The sequence below is a fragment of the Limanda limanda genome, chromosome 23 (assembly GCF_963576545.1).
Source record: "Limanda limanda chromosome 23, fLimLim1.1, whole genome shotgun sequence".
Lineage (NCBI taxonomy): Eukaryota > Metazoa > Chordata > Actinopteri > Pleuronectiformes > Pleuronectidae > Limanda > Limanda limanda.
Window position 1 is genome coordinate 2,580,584 of NC_083658.1, and position 15,084 is coordinate 2,595,667.

Genomic DNA, 15,084 nt, shown 5'->3' on the forward strand with positions numbered 1-15,084 from the left:
GGTCATGTCAAATAAATTATATTTAAAATAACACTTTAATTTGAACGACAACACATTTACTCACAACTTGTCATGTTACAAGCATAATTACTCGTAGTTATTTATTAATTAATTATATAATAAATTAATCAGTACTATAATGTATTTATTTGATATAGTATTTATAACTTTATGCTTACTATTCGCTTCACTTTTTACTTCACAGAATATAACTTGACATTGTTTTTAATATTTTTTCTGTGTTTTTCAATTAATGTATAGTTTTTAAGATACTTCATAACCTTGTTTAGAAAAGTATGATGGAAATAAAGTTGTATTCATAAGATATTATTTTCTGCAGCACAAGTACTTTTACTTTAGCTCAAAGTACTTCCCTTCACTTAAGTAAGAACTTGATTTGTACTTTGGTTTGTAATGGAGTATTTTTTATGGCTTTTTAATACTTGTCTGTGTTGAATTAATCTTTTTCACGTTATTGTAGTTTTATTTAAAATCTTCAGATTTCTCTACATTTATTCAACAGATTATTACAAATCAAATCTCAGCTCAGCAGTAAAAACTGTTTCCTTCTTTAAACTCAAACTGTCACGCCACTGTTTATTTAACTGAAGGGGAACTTTCTGTGTTTCAAAGTTTGTCAAGTCGAGAGGCAGCGTTTATTCCTTTGTGGCCAAGTTTGCTGCTGAATTAAAAACCATTAAAGGCTTAACTGGGAGCAGAAAAATCATTATTACATTATTACACTGAACGCATGGAGCAGCTGCCAACGGGCCGACAGCGGCATCTAGTGGCCACTGGACGCCATTACACCAACACTTTAGGATTATGAAGAATAAATGTAAAAATAAGATAATATGCTAAAGTGTTTGGATAATCCTGAAGAGTAGAAGACCAACAAGGGCAGATACAAAGAAAGAAAAGGTATATATATGTGACCTTGACACAAAAGTGGTCGAAACGTTAGCGTGTGATCACTTCACCTTTAATACGGTGAGCATGAACATATTGACTCAACATTCATACACTGTTAGAAGCAAAAATATTGAAGGCAAATCCACAAGATATAACAAGTTGAAAAGTTACAAAGTAAAAACCATCATAACAAGAGATTACATGTGAATATGCTGTGCAGACAATGTACAAAAAAAGGATAGTTGTGAGTCAGTAAGCCAATATGATGCTAAAATACACATTATATGATGTATTGGGGTTTTGAAAAAATTAAGAAGACAAATATAGATATTTATATACAAGGTACACAAAGATACTGCATTTTGGAGCCTTGAATTTAAAAAAAAAATAAAAGTACAATGGCTTTGTCTTATTTTTTTTAATCTAGAAGCAAGCAACAATATATATTTAAATTTCTATATGCAGAATATTTTGTGAGTGAAACAGAGAGAGAGAAGAGAAGAAACGAAACGCTTCATTTTGTACTGAGTCTTAAATATTCAGCCTCCGATGAGGAAACATCCACATGTGAAAGTTTACAAACTTTTGCTGAATCGACGACAAAGACGCTCAGTAACTTTTGTTGTAGTTGCTCGCTGCTGATGTTTAAAAAAATCACATGAATTTCACAAAAGAATCTCCAGATATTTGGGGGTTTGTGTGGCTTTATTTAAATTTCCTCTATTTTACAACTGCTTCGGCTCGGTTTTCGATTCTTATTCCAAATCCTTACTTTCAAATACCAAATCCAAATCTGCTTTTTGTGTCTTGAACACAAACAAACAAACTTTGCAGCCTTTTCAGGAGATTCACTGCAGATTTAGTTCATATACGTTTTTTAAAGAATAATAGATCTGAGCCAAAGCAACTTTAAAACTCAATCTGCCTCCAATGTTTTTCACTGCCAGTCCGAGCTTTACTACATTACCCATAATGCAGTTGAACGACCCTCAGAGAAAACAGACTCACGTCACATTTGACGATTTCCAACATGTAAACAGCGTCAACATCCACGACCGGATAATGAAGAGAAAACGCAGATTTTTAAATCGACTGTCAAACAAGTTGAGTATTTTTCAGCTCTTTTAAAAGGTTCAAAATAAAGTGCTATGATAATATAGAGATAAAAGTTCCGCTACATTAATTAAATTGTTTGATTCTTTGACAAACAGCTGGATAAAGTTCCCAGGTCCAAGTCTGACTTTGCATGTTGCTGTGAATTTACATGTTGGAAACCACCGATCACGAACTCCCTGTGTGACGTGAACGCAGCACGACGCTAGATTTTCTACGTGAAACTACAAATACAATCATTCTGGTCCATCTCTCGTCGTTCTCTGTGTTTCCACAAACTATAGAAATCAGTGAATCAGTAAATCTGAGTCTGATTTGTCCCTTTGGTATCCTCGAGTATCAAGCGTCACACATGGCTGCACTGACTTGTTTGGGGTTTTTAAGTCAAGTGTTCAAGTTGGTTGTGAGCACTCTGCTAACGACTGCTGCAAGTGACTCTTCACAACTAAGTGTTTGTTATCAAAGGTTCAGAAGTGCTAAAGAAGAAAAGTGATTTTACGGCTCAGTTCTGGATGAAGCGACCAGGAGTGACACAGCGTCTCTTTTCAATCTAAGTGCTGAGTAAAGATCCACAGACAATCAAGAAGAGCTCGTTTAAAAAGGCACTTGACGTTTCCAACCCTGTTGTGTGTGTTTTGTTTTACTTGCAAAGTGTTTTCCATTTTTTTTCCTCGTTTAAAATATACAATAGCTGCCTTTCACTGTTTTACTTCTGCGTTCTCGCCGCCGGACGATCAGCGATGCTCCCGGTCTGAGCAGGAGCGTTGATACATAAAGCACAAGACACAGAGGGAAGAAGAAGAAGAAGAAGAAGAAGAAGAAGAAGAAGAAGAAGAAGAAGAAGAAGAAGAAGAAGAAGAAGAAGAAGAAGAAGAAGAAGAAGAAGAAGAAGAAGAAGAAGAAGAAGAAGAAGAAGAAGAAGAAGAAGAAGAAGAAGACGGAAAGCTGAGAATAAAATACAAGTCCACTGTCGCGATCAGTATCGGAAACATTCTGGTTTTTCATTTTCAGGTTCTGCTATTTGAGGAAGTGTAGTTCGGCTTTAAATACAATATTATTGAAATAGATATTTATTATCCATTTAATTTGGGCTTTATTAAAATAATAAGTCATTAGAATTACTTTATAAGAGCATCTTGTTTTTTTTAAGCATCTATAAATCACCAAAACCTGTAGGAACTTTTCTCTGATAAAAGTCTTGTAGCCTCGTGTGAGACAAAGTATTTGTGAATTATTTTCACTATGCTTTGGCAATAAAGGGAATAGTGCAATAAATCTTTAAAAAAACTGGCGAGTGAAGTTAAGGCGAGGGCGAGTTTCACTTTGGTTTCAAACACCAATTTCCACCACACCTTTTCTCTGCTCATAGTCCGGATGGAAAGGCTTCTTTTTTAAATTGCAGTTAATTGACAGACTGTCCCTTAAAAGTTTCAAACAGTCTGTCGGGTTAAGGCACTGTCTACGTTTGTTTTTCCTCTATAACAAGAAAACAACGACACAGAAATATCGAAGAACAGAAGAAGAAGAACTGGCTCAGTGAAAAAGCTCCGACTGCTTTTAAAAAATCAGCTGGTTTCACTCAATCATCTTTTTAAAAAACGGTCTGTTAGTAGGATGATGCTGTGATTTTGTTGTGCGTTTCTTTTTTCTTTTTTTTATATATATATATATGTATATGTATATATATATATATATTTATACATACCCTGTCTGCAAAGCAAATCTCCCTCAGTGGGACAGTTAAGAGTTGAAATGAACTTAATCGAGACGCAATTTGAAAAACAGCAAAACAAGAAGACGTCAACACATTTCATCCTTCTGAGAGAGTAGAAAAGAGGAAGAGCAGGAGGTGGTCTCAGGGTCCGGCCTCGGACTCCACGTTGTTGATTTGATCCACTGTGTGAGGGACAGTGAAGCTCAGGGACCGGACCGGAGAAACATTCGCCCAAAGCAACCAGTTCTTAATCCTCCTTTGAGTCTTTTCTCATCTTTAAACATCTCCAATTTGCACAGAGAGTAGAAGGGGCTCACTGCTGCCCCCTTGTGGAGAGACACCACCCGCTGTTCACTCGGCAGAATTCGCTGCTTTTTTTCTCCACCACAGTGAAATTACTGAAGTTATTGTCTCATTGGTCAACACTGAGGACAAGTGGGACGATTCAGAAGTGCTGTGTGGTGATTGGCTGACACCAGCTGAGCTGCAGCCAATCCTGTGTCAGTGTTTTGCCAAAAGTACTATTTCTCAAACTTTGCACAAAACAAATCACTGATGAAGTTTTTTTTGGTACAATCCAATCAGCTCCAAGAAAAGAGTTCACTCTTCTTCCACGAAAACAAACTCTCCTCCTTCCTCTTGAGACGTCTCCTCCTCCTCGACCACAAACCAGACGTCCTCAGACAAACTTGCATTTTTAAAGCTTTCATCACTCGGTCCTAATTGGGAGAAGAAAGAAAAAGAGAGAGGGGGACGTGTCCTGTTTTCTCTCCTCATCCTTTTCAGGGGCACGTTTCTGTTCTTCAGTCTATTCCGTTTCATGTTTAGAGACAGGAGTCTTTTTGTTTTCCCCTCGGCCCTATTTGTTCTCGGAGTAGTACAAGGTGTCGTCGGGCAGCGAGGGGAACGGGAACCCTTTGTTCCCGAGGACTGGACGGCTGTTGATCTGTGAGGACGGACAATGACAGGTGAGGACGTCTGACAGCTTGAAGTGTGGAAACAAGAAGATGATAAAGAAACATCATAACTAAAAGTCAGTTGAAATGTTACGTGTTCATAACAACTACTACAAGCAGATGTTTTAATGATGAACGTACAGATCGGTGAGTTGTTTCTGGAGATTAAACCTTCTCCTTAAAAACAGATTCTTACCTGCGTCTGTTCGCTGAAGTTGAGATACTGCTGCTGCTGCACCAACAGGCCGTTCAGGTCCAGGCTGCCGGGCACTTGGCAGGACAGCGGCGCCTCACCGGGGTTTGGTAACGCCGGCATGCCCAGCACCGAGCCTCCTCCCTGGTAGAAACAGGCGGGATGGGAGAGGATCTGGTTGTTGCCGGTCGCGTTCATCTGCTTGCAGGCGCTCACCTGACCGAGGGGCAGGCCGTTCACAGGCACAGACACGGGGGCGTTACCGAACATACAACTGCTGGAAGGGGCCAGAGGAGGCGGCTCCAGGTTCTGCTGAACAGCAAACGGTACAGGGGGGGTCTCGGGACTCCTGAACACGGGTCTGCCGTTGACAGTGGTTTGTGGCGGATTCCTCTGAAGTCCTGACATGTGGTTGAGGCCGGCGCCCATTTGCTGGCGTCCACCGGACAAGAGCTGCTGCTGCTCCAAGAGCTGCTGCCAAGACTGTCTCTGATTCTCACTGCTGTGTGTGTGAAGTGCAAAGTGTCCCTGCAGGCAGCTGGACGGGGGGGCACCTGCAGGGAAACCGGGTTCCACTGAAATATTCTGGGTGTAACTCTGAGCAAAGTGGTTGACTTGGTTGGAGTTTTGGACGGAGGAGTTCCATCGGTTTCCCTGAAAGTTGAACACAGGGTTTAACTGTCCGTCTCCGCTTTGGTCCTGGAGGCCGATGGGCGCGCCGGGCATCATCATCTGAACGTGGTTCGGCACTTGGTTCGGGTGAAGCTGATTGGTCTGCCTGAACGCTCCCAGGTTGTTCTCCTTGGCAGCGACTTGGAAGCTCCTCAGTTCGTTGTGTGTCTGAACACAAGAGTCGGCCAGCGAGGGGTTGAAGGTCACCGGGGCGCCGACCATGCCGAGGCCGACAGCGGTGGGGAGCATCTGCTGGGAGGCGATCTGCTGGAGGGTGGGGCCGTTTAAAGCAGAAGACCCCAACTGAGGGAGATCCATGTGGGTGAGTTTCATCGTCTCCAGGACCGGCGCCGTTTGTCCGTTCATCATCGGACCTCCGTTTGAGATCAGCTGGCTCTGAGGCTCCAGGGGCCATCCGAAGTTCTGCTCCACAGCCGGGCTGGGGTTCTGGATCGGGTGGTCCAGGGCGGAGAGGGAGGCTGGGAGGTCCAGCTGACCCGGCAGCTTGAACCCGCCCTCCTTCTGCAGCTGCTCCTCCACGTACGACAGGATGTCGTTGTTGAGGATGTCGTTCAGGTCCTCGCTCATCTCGGACGTGTTGGAGCTCATCCTCAGCAGCATGGTCTCCCAGCTCTTGATCTCCTCCGGCTCCACGTCCAGCGTGCCGATCACGTTGCCGTCCCCGAGGATCTGCTGCAGCGTCTCCATCATGTCCTGAACCATGGCCTCCGACTTCACCAGATTCCCCGCAGGTTTGGGTGAAGCGTGCGGCCAGATGTCTCCGGGCACGCTGACGGTGGCGTGCGTGTCCTTGAAGGCGGCGTCGTTGAGGGAGCTCATTGTGATGCTGTTGTGTTCACAGTAGACGGACTGGTCCTGCCTCAGGATGCAGCCCAGCATGGAGTTGGGGCTGACGGAGAACTCGTCCATTTTCCTCTGCTTCGGGGTGGAGCGCATGTCGGGCATGTCGGGCATGTCCACGGTCGGGGTGTTGTCGTACAGCAGCGCCTCCCCGGTGGTGAAGCTGAACGGCAGCTGCAGGCGTCGTTTACGCAGCTGTTCTTCTCCTTCTTCATTTCTGCAGAAAATAGAAAAAAGACTGTTCAAGCAATCATTCAAATTGTATTTGTATAGCCCACATTCAGAAATCACAATTCGTCTCATAGGGCTTTAACATGGTGAGACATCCTCTGTTCTTAACCCTCAGCAAGAGAAAGAACAAACTACTAAAAACCCTTTTAACAGGTAAAAATATGTAGAAACCTCAGAGAGAGCCACATGAGAGGATCCGTCTCCCAGGGAAAGAAATGCAACAGATGTCAAGTGAAGGAAAACATCATCGGGATTAAAGTTTTTTAGCAGCATGGATGAGGGTAAACATTTTTGAAGGATAACTTCAATACTGTTAAAAGAAACAATAACAGAACGAGTCTTCTGCTGTTTATTATTTCAAACTGAATATTGTGGATTTCAGGAGACGTTACAAAACAATTAATCCCAAAAAGTTTGAATAAAAACTGATCAAGCGATTAGTGATTTGAACAAGTAATCATTGTGGTACATGATGGGAAGTTCCCTCCGGCTCTCTGGGTGTTCACTCACGTCAGAGCTCTCTGCCGGGCGATGATAAAGTCCGGTTTCGCTCCTTTGAACACCAGCCTGGCGTTGGCCTGGACCCACACCCACACCCCAGTTTTCTTCAGCAGTCTGAAGACGGTGAAGCCGCTTTCTCCGGTTTTTATCACTGGACAAGACACAGAAAAACAGTCAGAGATCATCACTGTCTATCCATGAAATCCTATTTTACATATGTATATCTTTAAAGAGGTGCCACTCACAGACGTGTGGCCGTTTTTGTGGGAACTTACTTTTTATGTGGTTATCAGCGCAGTACATCATGTCTGCAGCGTGGATGAAGTGGTAGCCTGAGCCCCTGGTGCACAGCTCTGTCTCACTGTATCCTAACACCACTTTACCCCTGTGGACGAGAAACACAACAACATGAGAGACTCATCTTGTTGACTGTCTTAGAGCTCAGATTCTCAGTGATGTGAATATAAATCCAGTAAAAAACTTTTTGCGCGGGTCACTGTGCTGTGTGTGTGTGTGTGTGTGTGTGTGTGTGTGTGTGTGTGTACCTGGGGTCGATGCCCATGGGTGTGAAGTCAAGCTGGTGCTTGGACTGGAAAATGAGCGTCTTGCTGCGGATCTCCAGGATGGACGGCGGCTGCAGCGGCGTGGCGATGGCGAACAGAGCGAGCTGCGGGGGCACCAGAGTCCCGTTCTCCGACACTCGGTTCTGACCGTGGAGGAACTTCAGGCGGCCGCGGAAGTTCAGGGCCTGAAGACGGACACGAGACAAGTTCACACACAAGCAGAGGCGAGGACGAAGGCGTGCGTTCATCTACGTAATCGACGGCGGTTACCAGGAAGCCGGAGGAGTTGTCGAGGAGGCAGCGGAACCGGCAGCAGAAGTTCCTCTCCAGGAAGGAGGAGTTCTCTGGCGGGATGGCCTGGGGGTCGTAGGTCATCACGCCGGTGGTGATCTCTGCAGAGTTCTCACCTGTAAATATGATATTCACATCGTTAGGGACCTGGCGTTGAAGCCGGGGCCGGCGTTCCTCTCATGGTCACTCACTGGGACTGTCGGCGCCGCTGTCCGATTGGCTGGCGTTGGGCTTGAGGGCGAAGTGAAGCTGTCGTCTGAACAGAGCTCGGTCGTCCGTGTGGATCAACTCGAAGACGCTCTGATGGACCACGTCCGACTGAAAACACAATTTACTTTTATTTTACAGAATCAAGCAGAAAGGAGGTAAATTTATGTAACGTTAAAATATTCTTATTTCAAGTTCCGTACGTTTTGTTTGGTTAAAATGTCAAATGCGCGTGTTTGCGTGAGTCTGACGATTCAAAGTCCCTCAAAACTTCACACAGAGGCTTTAAAAAATAAAAGAATCCAACTGTATTTACCCTTATCAAGTAGATGTGACCTTTGCATGTCAGAGGAAATCATGTGACTCCCCCCCCGAGAGGGTAAGTGACGTCTCTGTCTTTCACCACTGGCTCTTAACGGCGAGCACATGTGATCATAACAAATGTTAAATAATGGAACGGCAGCCCGTGTGTGTTGGTGCACATGTTTCAGACTGGCCCTCCTCCAGGCCGCCCTCGGCCCTCGGCCGGGTGGCGAGCTCCATCCCGACCGGTGTTTGCACTGGCGAGCTGCGTTCAGGACCGATGATGTGAGTGTAAACACGCCGCCGCGGGAACAATGCCCCGGCGGATGAATGCCACTGATTTAAGGCTGGAAAACACAGAGAGCCTGTTGTGCTCCAGGAGCGAGGTGCTGAGCGGACCACACCTCGCCGCTCGTTCTCTTACTCAACCGACGGCAAACAAACCAGAGACAAAGCCGCTTGTCGGCTGGAGCTGAGAAACGGCGTCTCCGAGTTCAAAACACGCCTCAGGTCTGGATTTGTCAGCACGAGAGGTTTGCGAGTTGTTGTTTTGAAATCACTGCAGAGACAGAATGAAGCGCCTCAAGTAACCTCAGAGCTAATTTCACGTTTCATCTCCTTGAAACTCAAAATAAAGTACAAACTGCACATTGGCAAATCGACAAATCGGTTTCATCAGTTTCCTCTGCTTCTATCTGCGGTGCGATCTCGCCCGTCTGCTCTTTATCTGCAGCTGGTTTCTTCTCGTCCCCGCTCTGTAGCTGCGCTCCGAGCCGCTCTATAAATAAAGTTTATAACAGTGGTAAACAGTCGAAGCAGCTGGGGAATCGTTTCCTTCCCTGATTAGCATCCTGACTTCAGATCGTCGTGGAAACGCTGCGACCTCTAGTTTTTTATTCTCCCACGTGTTACCATGAGTTATTTTAAAGGAGCAATAGAGTGTTTTTTTAAATGTTTTAGCTTTTTGGCCTCCATTTTTTGTCAATGCAACATTTATAAAATGTTTATATTGTCGTCTTCTCTGTTTTTTCTTTTTTCCTCTAGGTCTGAATCCCGGGAGGAGGAGCGTGGGTGTGTTTGGAGACGGTCACAGCCTCTAACGGACATAAGGAGAACAAAATGTTCACTGCGACAGACTCAAATCTGTGCGACTGTTATTGTGCAAGAACACGAAGTGAAAGTCGCTGCTTCACAGACGGTTGGAAACCTGCAATCTGTGCAGCGCTCAGATCTTTTGGAAAGGACGTTTTATGAGGAACAGCAGAGTTCAGGAGGTCGATGAAGTGAAAACACGAGGTTGTGCAGGGACGAGTTATTTCCGAGACCGGGCTCGTCCTCCTGCGGTCGGAGAGTTTTTTTAAAAAACATGCTCGACAGCATGTTTTCCTCCACGTGACCTCGAAGCCGACACAAGATTTCCATTCAAAACAAATCTCCCAAATATGCACGATCGATGTCCCACTCAGCGGAATCTCTGAGAAACAGACTCTCATGTGTTTCTTGTCCACAGGGGGAAGTGGGTTCAAGTTACAGTAAGACACGGCTGTACACAACTTCCTCAACCCTGAAGAAGAACTGCAGACTCGGACTGTTGGTGCTTCTACCTGGTGGAAGCCGAGGAAGTCCTGGATGGTCGGGGACATGTAGAAGACGTAACCTTCAGCCGTCGCCACCAGCACGAAGCCGCTCAGCGCCTGTGGACCAGAACACAACATCCTGTCAATTTAAAGATGAAGAAGAATGAAGCCAATTCGAGAAATTAAACTATAATAAAAGGCCCGTGTTGGATATCCAACTGCAACTAAAGTCAATAATGAGATTCAATTCCTTTAAGTCTATAAATGTCATCGATCCACAGACGGCGTTTACAGATCCCTGGTCGTCGCGCTGGAGCTCCTCCGATCCAAACACATTTATTTTGGTTTCATCTGACCAGAGAATGTGCTGCCAACATTCATCCGGCTGCTTTCATGGCTCTTTGGCAAAGCTGAATCTTGCAGTTTCGTGCGGCGTTGAGAGCTTTTCTCTTGTGATTGGTGGCACGGCTCCTCCTCCTCCCGCTGACCTCGGCTCCAGCTGCGTTTCAGCTCACGTTCGGGAGCCGACAGAAGCTTTGACACGTCTCACGTCCACTTTGTTATCATGTGGGGCCGTGTTGCATCGGACAAACCGTTATATGAGGTGTTACCTGGAGCAGCAGGTCGCCCTCGGAGAAGCTGACTCCGTCCATGGAGGTCATCTGGGAGCAGTAGGGCGTGGAGGAGGAGGAGGAGGAGGAGATGGTCGTGGAGGCTGGAGTCAGAGCATTCTGGACTTTCCCCCCAAACATCAGGTTCCCGTCACTCGTCCAGCTGGAGCCGCCCTGGCTTTTCTTCATGGTGGCTGGAGGTGAAGAGGAAGGAAACATGTCACACTTTGTACATTTGGAAAACGCAGAATAGGGAATTCATCACCATCATCATCATCACCATCATCATCATCACCAGAATCAATATTTATATCTCGTCTTTCTGCTGTTTTGCATTTTTTAATCTCACAGTTTATTTTCCATTTGCATGTCTCATCCACAACAAGAAAAACAGGAAGTGAAACAACTTTTACTCTTGTCCACAAATCTGTGAAACAAGCGGAAACTGTTTTGTGAGACTGCAACATCGACGCTGCAGCTGAGCGACTGATCTGTGGAAACCAAAAGTGTGAAGTGAGAACAGCAGAAATGAGGAACATCTCTTCTCTCTATCTGGGTGGAGCTGCCTGATGTTTCCTGTCACTGACACTGTAGCTGAACCTTTCCTCCTCTTCCTCCTCTTCCTCCTCTTCCTCCTCTTCCTCCTCTGCCACTAATCGAGCGCTTCTCATCACCGAGAGAGAAAAATAACTGACCCCAGCAGCCGAAAATATCCTCTGAGAGGAAGCAGGTGGATCTGAACAATTCAGGTGATGATGGAGAGATGAGGAGGAGGACGGACACATTTGTGGAACTAAATGATTTGTATGAACATTTCATTTTCGCTGTGCTCTTCTTTTCCAGCATTAGAGTCATTTTTTGATCAAATCTATTCTCAAAATGTCCGACTCTTTGGAAAGAAGTCAAAGGTACAAGTGTGAGGTATTTCAATCAGCTCCCAGGGTCACCGCGACCTTGAGCTTTGACCACAAACGTTCGATCATTCCATCCTAGCATCGCACTGAACGGTTTTACCAAATTTGAAGAATTTCCCTTGAAGCGTTTCTTGAGATATTGTGTTCACAAGACGTGGATGTGAGGACAGAAAACATACTGCCTCCGGCCACTGGGTGGCGCCAGCGTGGATGACGCACCATGACAATCTTGGTTTTTAAAGTTACCAAAACTAATACGCTGAGATGTGCAAAGTAAAACGTCTCTCTCTCGCTCTCACGCACACAAGCACATGCACACACACAAACACACATATACACACACACACACACACACACACACTGTCTCTTGGTGGAGGCTAAACAAGGATAACAGGCAGAGCCACAAAATTACCCGTTGGCCTTGGTGTTTTGTTTTTTTAGTTCTTCCTGTGGACTGAGCTCAGCGGGGAGCCGCAGATTCTGGAAGACGAGACTTCATGTGAAGTGGTCGACGGACGAGACTCCATCGATCTGGTTTTTACACGAGATCGTCGCCAGTCATTTTCAGAATACTGGACAATAACTGTCAGATTAAAAGTTATAGGAAGAATTGTTTGGAGCTGTTTCTGTAGGAAGCAAGTTATGAATGGTGCATTATGTTTGAATTTAGAACAACTGAGGTGAGGTTGATGTCACAAATAGATGTTTCATTTGGAGTAATTCTATTCTTAAATAAACTGAGGATGTTTTATTTAGAAGAACTTGATTTTATTCATGTCTCATGCAGAGAAGAAACAAAAAAAACAGTGTGAAATGCTTGTTCGTGGCTTTTTTTATTCTGAGAATGTTCTCTAATGACATTTTCAGTGATCATCACTAAAATTTGTACGATTTTTACATTTTACCTGCACTCTTGTCTGTTTCTTGTATTTTTTAGGTTCCTGGTCAGTAAGACTTTCTTAAACTGACAACTTAAAGCAGAGTTTGTGCTTTAAACTCTATCCAGTGCATGTGGAGTAGCGGCAGATTAAAAGGACACTAACTGGTCAAATATAAACGCAGAAGATTTATGGTTTTGCAAAAGACTGGTAAAGACATTTCTTCAGTCGATGTGGTTTTTTAATTTCTTCTCTTCCACTGCCGTTTCAAAACGATGGCTGACATGAGCCAGTGGAAAACGGTTTCATTTATTATTTATTTCAGTTTTGGAGCCTCTTTAATCAGCAGGGACAGATGGGAGACGTCAAGAAGTTTGACGTTTGAGAGCGAGAGCCTTTTATTTAGATTCGTGATTCAGAGAGAAACTGTCATTTCTAATCTTTCATGATCTCTGAGGTTTGTGTCGAGGCCCAAATGTTCCCTGTATTTTTTCTGCTCGCAGCTGCAGTGAAACAGAGGACAGGAATATTTATTTCCACATTTCTAGGCTGCAGAGATTCAGTATGAAGACACTTTCAATCCAAGGGCTTTATTTAAACCAAACAATCCTGGTCATTTAGGAGCCTTGACACAAATCAAACTTCTCTCTAAACCTCGCATGAACTCGCTCTCAGTAACGAGTGTGAAGCTCTGACGCTGCAAACCCTGAGGCTCTCACATACGCTTCAAGACTTTCTCTCTTTTACCAACATATGGAATCGACTGAGCGGAAACTGCAGCTGTTTCACACACAGCACCACGGAAAGAAGGATATTGAAAAGTCAAAGTTTAAAGCTGCAACTAATAATCATTTTCTCTGTTATTAAATAGTCTTGTTTGGTCTATAAAAAGAAATATATATAAAAACAAAGCAATGATGGTGATTTTACTGTGGTCTAAATATCATCCTTTTTATTTGAGATCGATTTAAACCGCATCGTGCAAACAACAGTCTCCTGGAGGCAGATGAGGGAAATGCTCTGGTGCCACCACACGCAACTTAAAGACGTCATCACAAGCGAATGTGATCAGGCGATAGACAGAGCCCACAACAAGAATGAATGTTCTAACTTATTTGGTTTTCATATTCAATCATTAGAGGCCAGTTAGGGGTCGGCTGCAGGACGAGTTAATCATATTTCCCAAAATGTCAAACTATTCTAATTGCGACATCCTGGTTGAGCCACATGAACGCAGCGACCACATGAACTGGTAAATATGATCAAAAACCAGTGACAGAAGAGAGTCTGTCGGGGCTGTAAAAGAACCAAGAGAATCTGGTAGAAAAAGACAGAAACATGCAACAGAGGAACAACTGAACCAGATGGGTCGGTTCGGACAAGAGAGCAGAGATGGAGGAACTTTAGCGCCGTGGTTAAAACCTGACACACGCTCTGTAACGCTGCTTCCTGCGTGAGGAGGACCAGGTGGAAATACGTTTCGAAAAGCATTTACACAACGGTTGATGTTAGAGGCCGTGCCAGGAAATGTAAATTCTGCGGCTGCTGGTTCAACGTTTGCAGAAGAATTACACAGAGCTGCTGGATTGATCATAAAAATATGAAGGGAACACGTAATCTGAGTTATGGAACCGTTGGAACAATTTCTGCTGGAGAAAGAAAAGAAGGACGAGGGTTTTGTTTTGGTGGGACACATAAATCCACCAGTTAAAGAGACGGAGAGAAAAAAACATTCAGTATTTTATTCTTTATTACACTGAGATGCCCTCTCGTGCTGATTTACACCGCTGTCTGTTTGATTTACTCTGATTAATGGTGCTGCATACCGCTCACATTCCCAAAGCTTTGTTTCACTGGTTCCACACATGTTGGCGGACGGCCACCCCGAGAGCTCAGGCTCCAGAAATCCTGTTACTGATGCAGCAGCAGCAGCCGTGAGTTAAATCCAAGAGAAAGAAGAGGAGATGAAATGACGAAAGTTGCTTTCATGTGATTCTCCGACTCTGGAGAATCGCCGGGAATTTTCCAGAGAAGCTCAATGTGAGGACAAAAATCAGTTGCTCCGGACATTTCCAGAACGTAACCTGCCAGCCCCCAAGGGAAATGTCCAGAAAAGTTGGAAAGATGATGAGCCAACTCTGCTCCTCAGATCTGGAGGCCATTTTCCTCCCAGACGTTATCACATAAGTTGCATGAATGTTGGTTTGATCCCTGAAAACACACAAACCAAGACAGAGGAGCACTCGCCCGACGCCTCTTTGCTTCTCAGCTGATGATCAACTCCTTAAGGGGCAGAATTTATCCCAAAAAGCTGCAGAGGGATCACATTTTACAGCTAAACTGTCAAATCAGTTTAAATAAGGAAGGACAACTCAGATTAATTTACACCTTTTTTGTTTTTTTGGGATGGAAACTTGACGATTATGATTTCAGTCGTATAAATGTCAAACATTCTTGCACCTGCTCTGAATTTTTCAACATTTATTTTTCATAAAACAAATGCAAATCTACATTCTAGGCCAGATCTTTGCTGAAAAGTCTGTTTCCTTACACACAGACAGGTTTTAAAAATCTGCTCAAAGCGTGC

General features: G+C 44.4%; 1 protein-coding gene across 1 annotated transcript in view; it reads right to left on the bottom strand.

Annotated features, from left to right (window-relative positions):
- Positions 1 to 3,566: 3,566 nt before the first annotated feature.
- Positions 3,567 to 15,084, bottom strand: part of ahr2 (aryl hydrocarbon receptor 2) — a 51,610-nt gene continuing 40,092 nt past the window's right edge. Inside the window, exons 4-12 of the mRNA XM_061067170.1 lie at positions 10,706 to 10,899; positions 10,122 to 10,211; positions 8,199 to 8,325; positions 7,987 to 8,123; positions 7,699 to 7,901; positions 7,429 to 7,538; positions 7,163 to 7,304; positions 4,892 to 6,638; positions 3,567 to 4,685 (exon numbers count right to left, since the gene is read on the bottom strand). Coding sequence (XP_060923153.1) covers positions 4,599 to 4,685; positions 4,892 to 6,638; positions 7,163 to 7,304; positions 7,429 to 7,538; positions 7,699 to 7,901; positions 7,987 to 8,123; positions 8,199 to 8,325; positions 10,122 to 10,211; positions 10,706 to 10,899 — 2,837 coding nt within the window. The 3' untranslated portion in view covers positions 3,567 to 4,598. The remainder of the gene's footprint in view (positions 4,686 to 4,891; positions 6,639 to 7,162; positions 7,305 to 7,428; positions 7,539 to 7,698; positions 7,902 to 7,986; positions 8,124 to 8,198; positions 8,326 to 10,121; positions 10,212 to 10,705; positions 10,900 to 15,084) is intronic.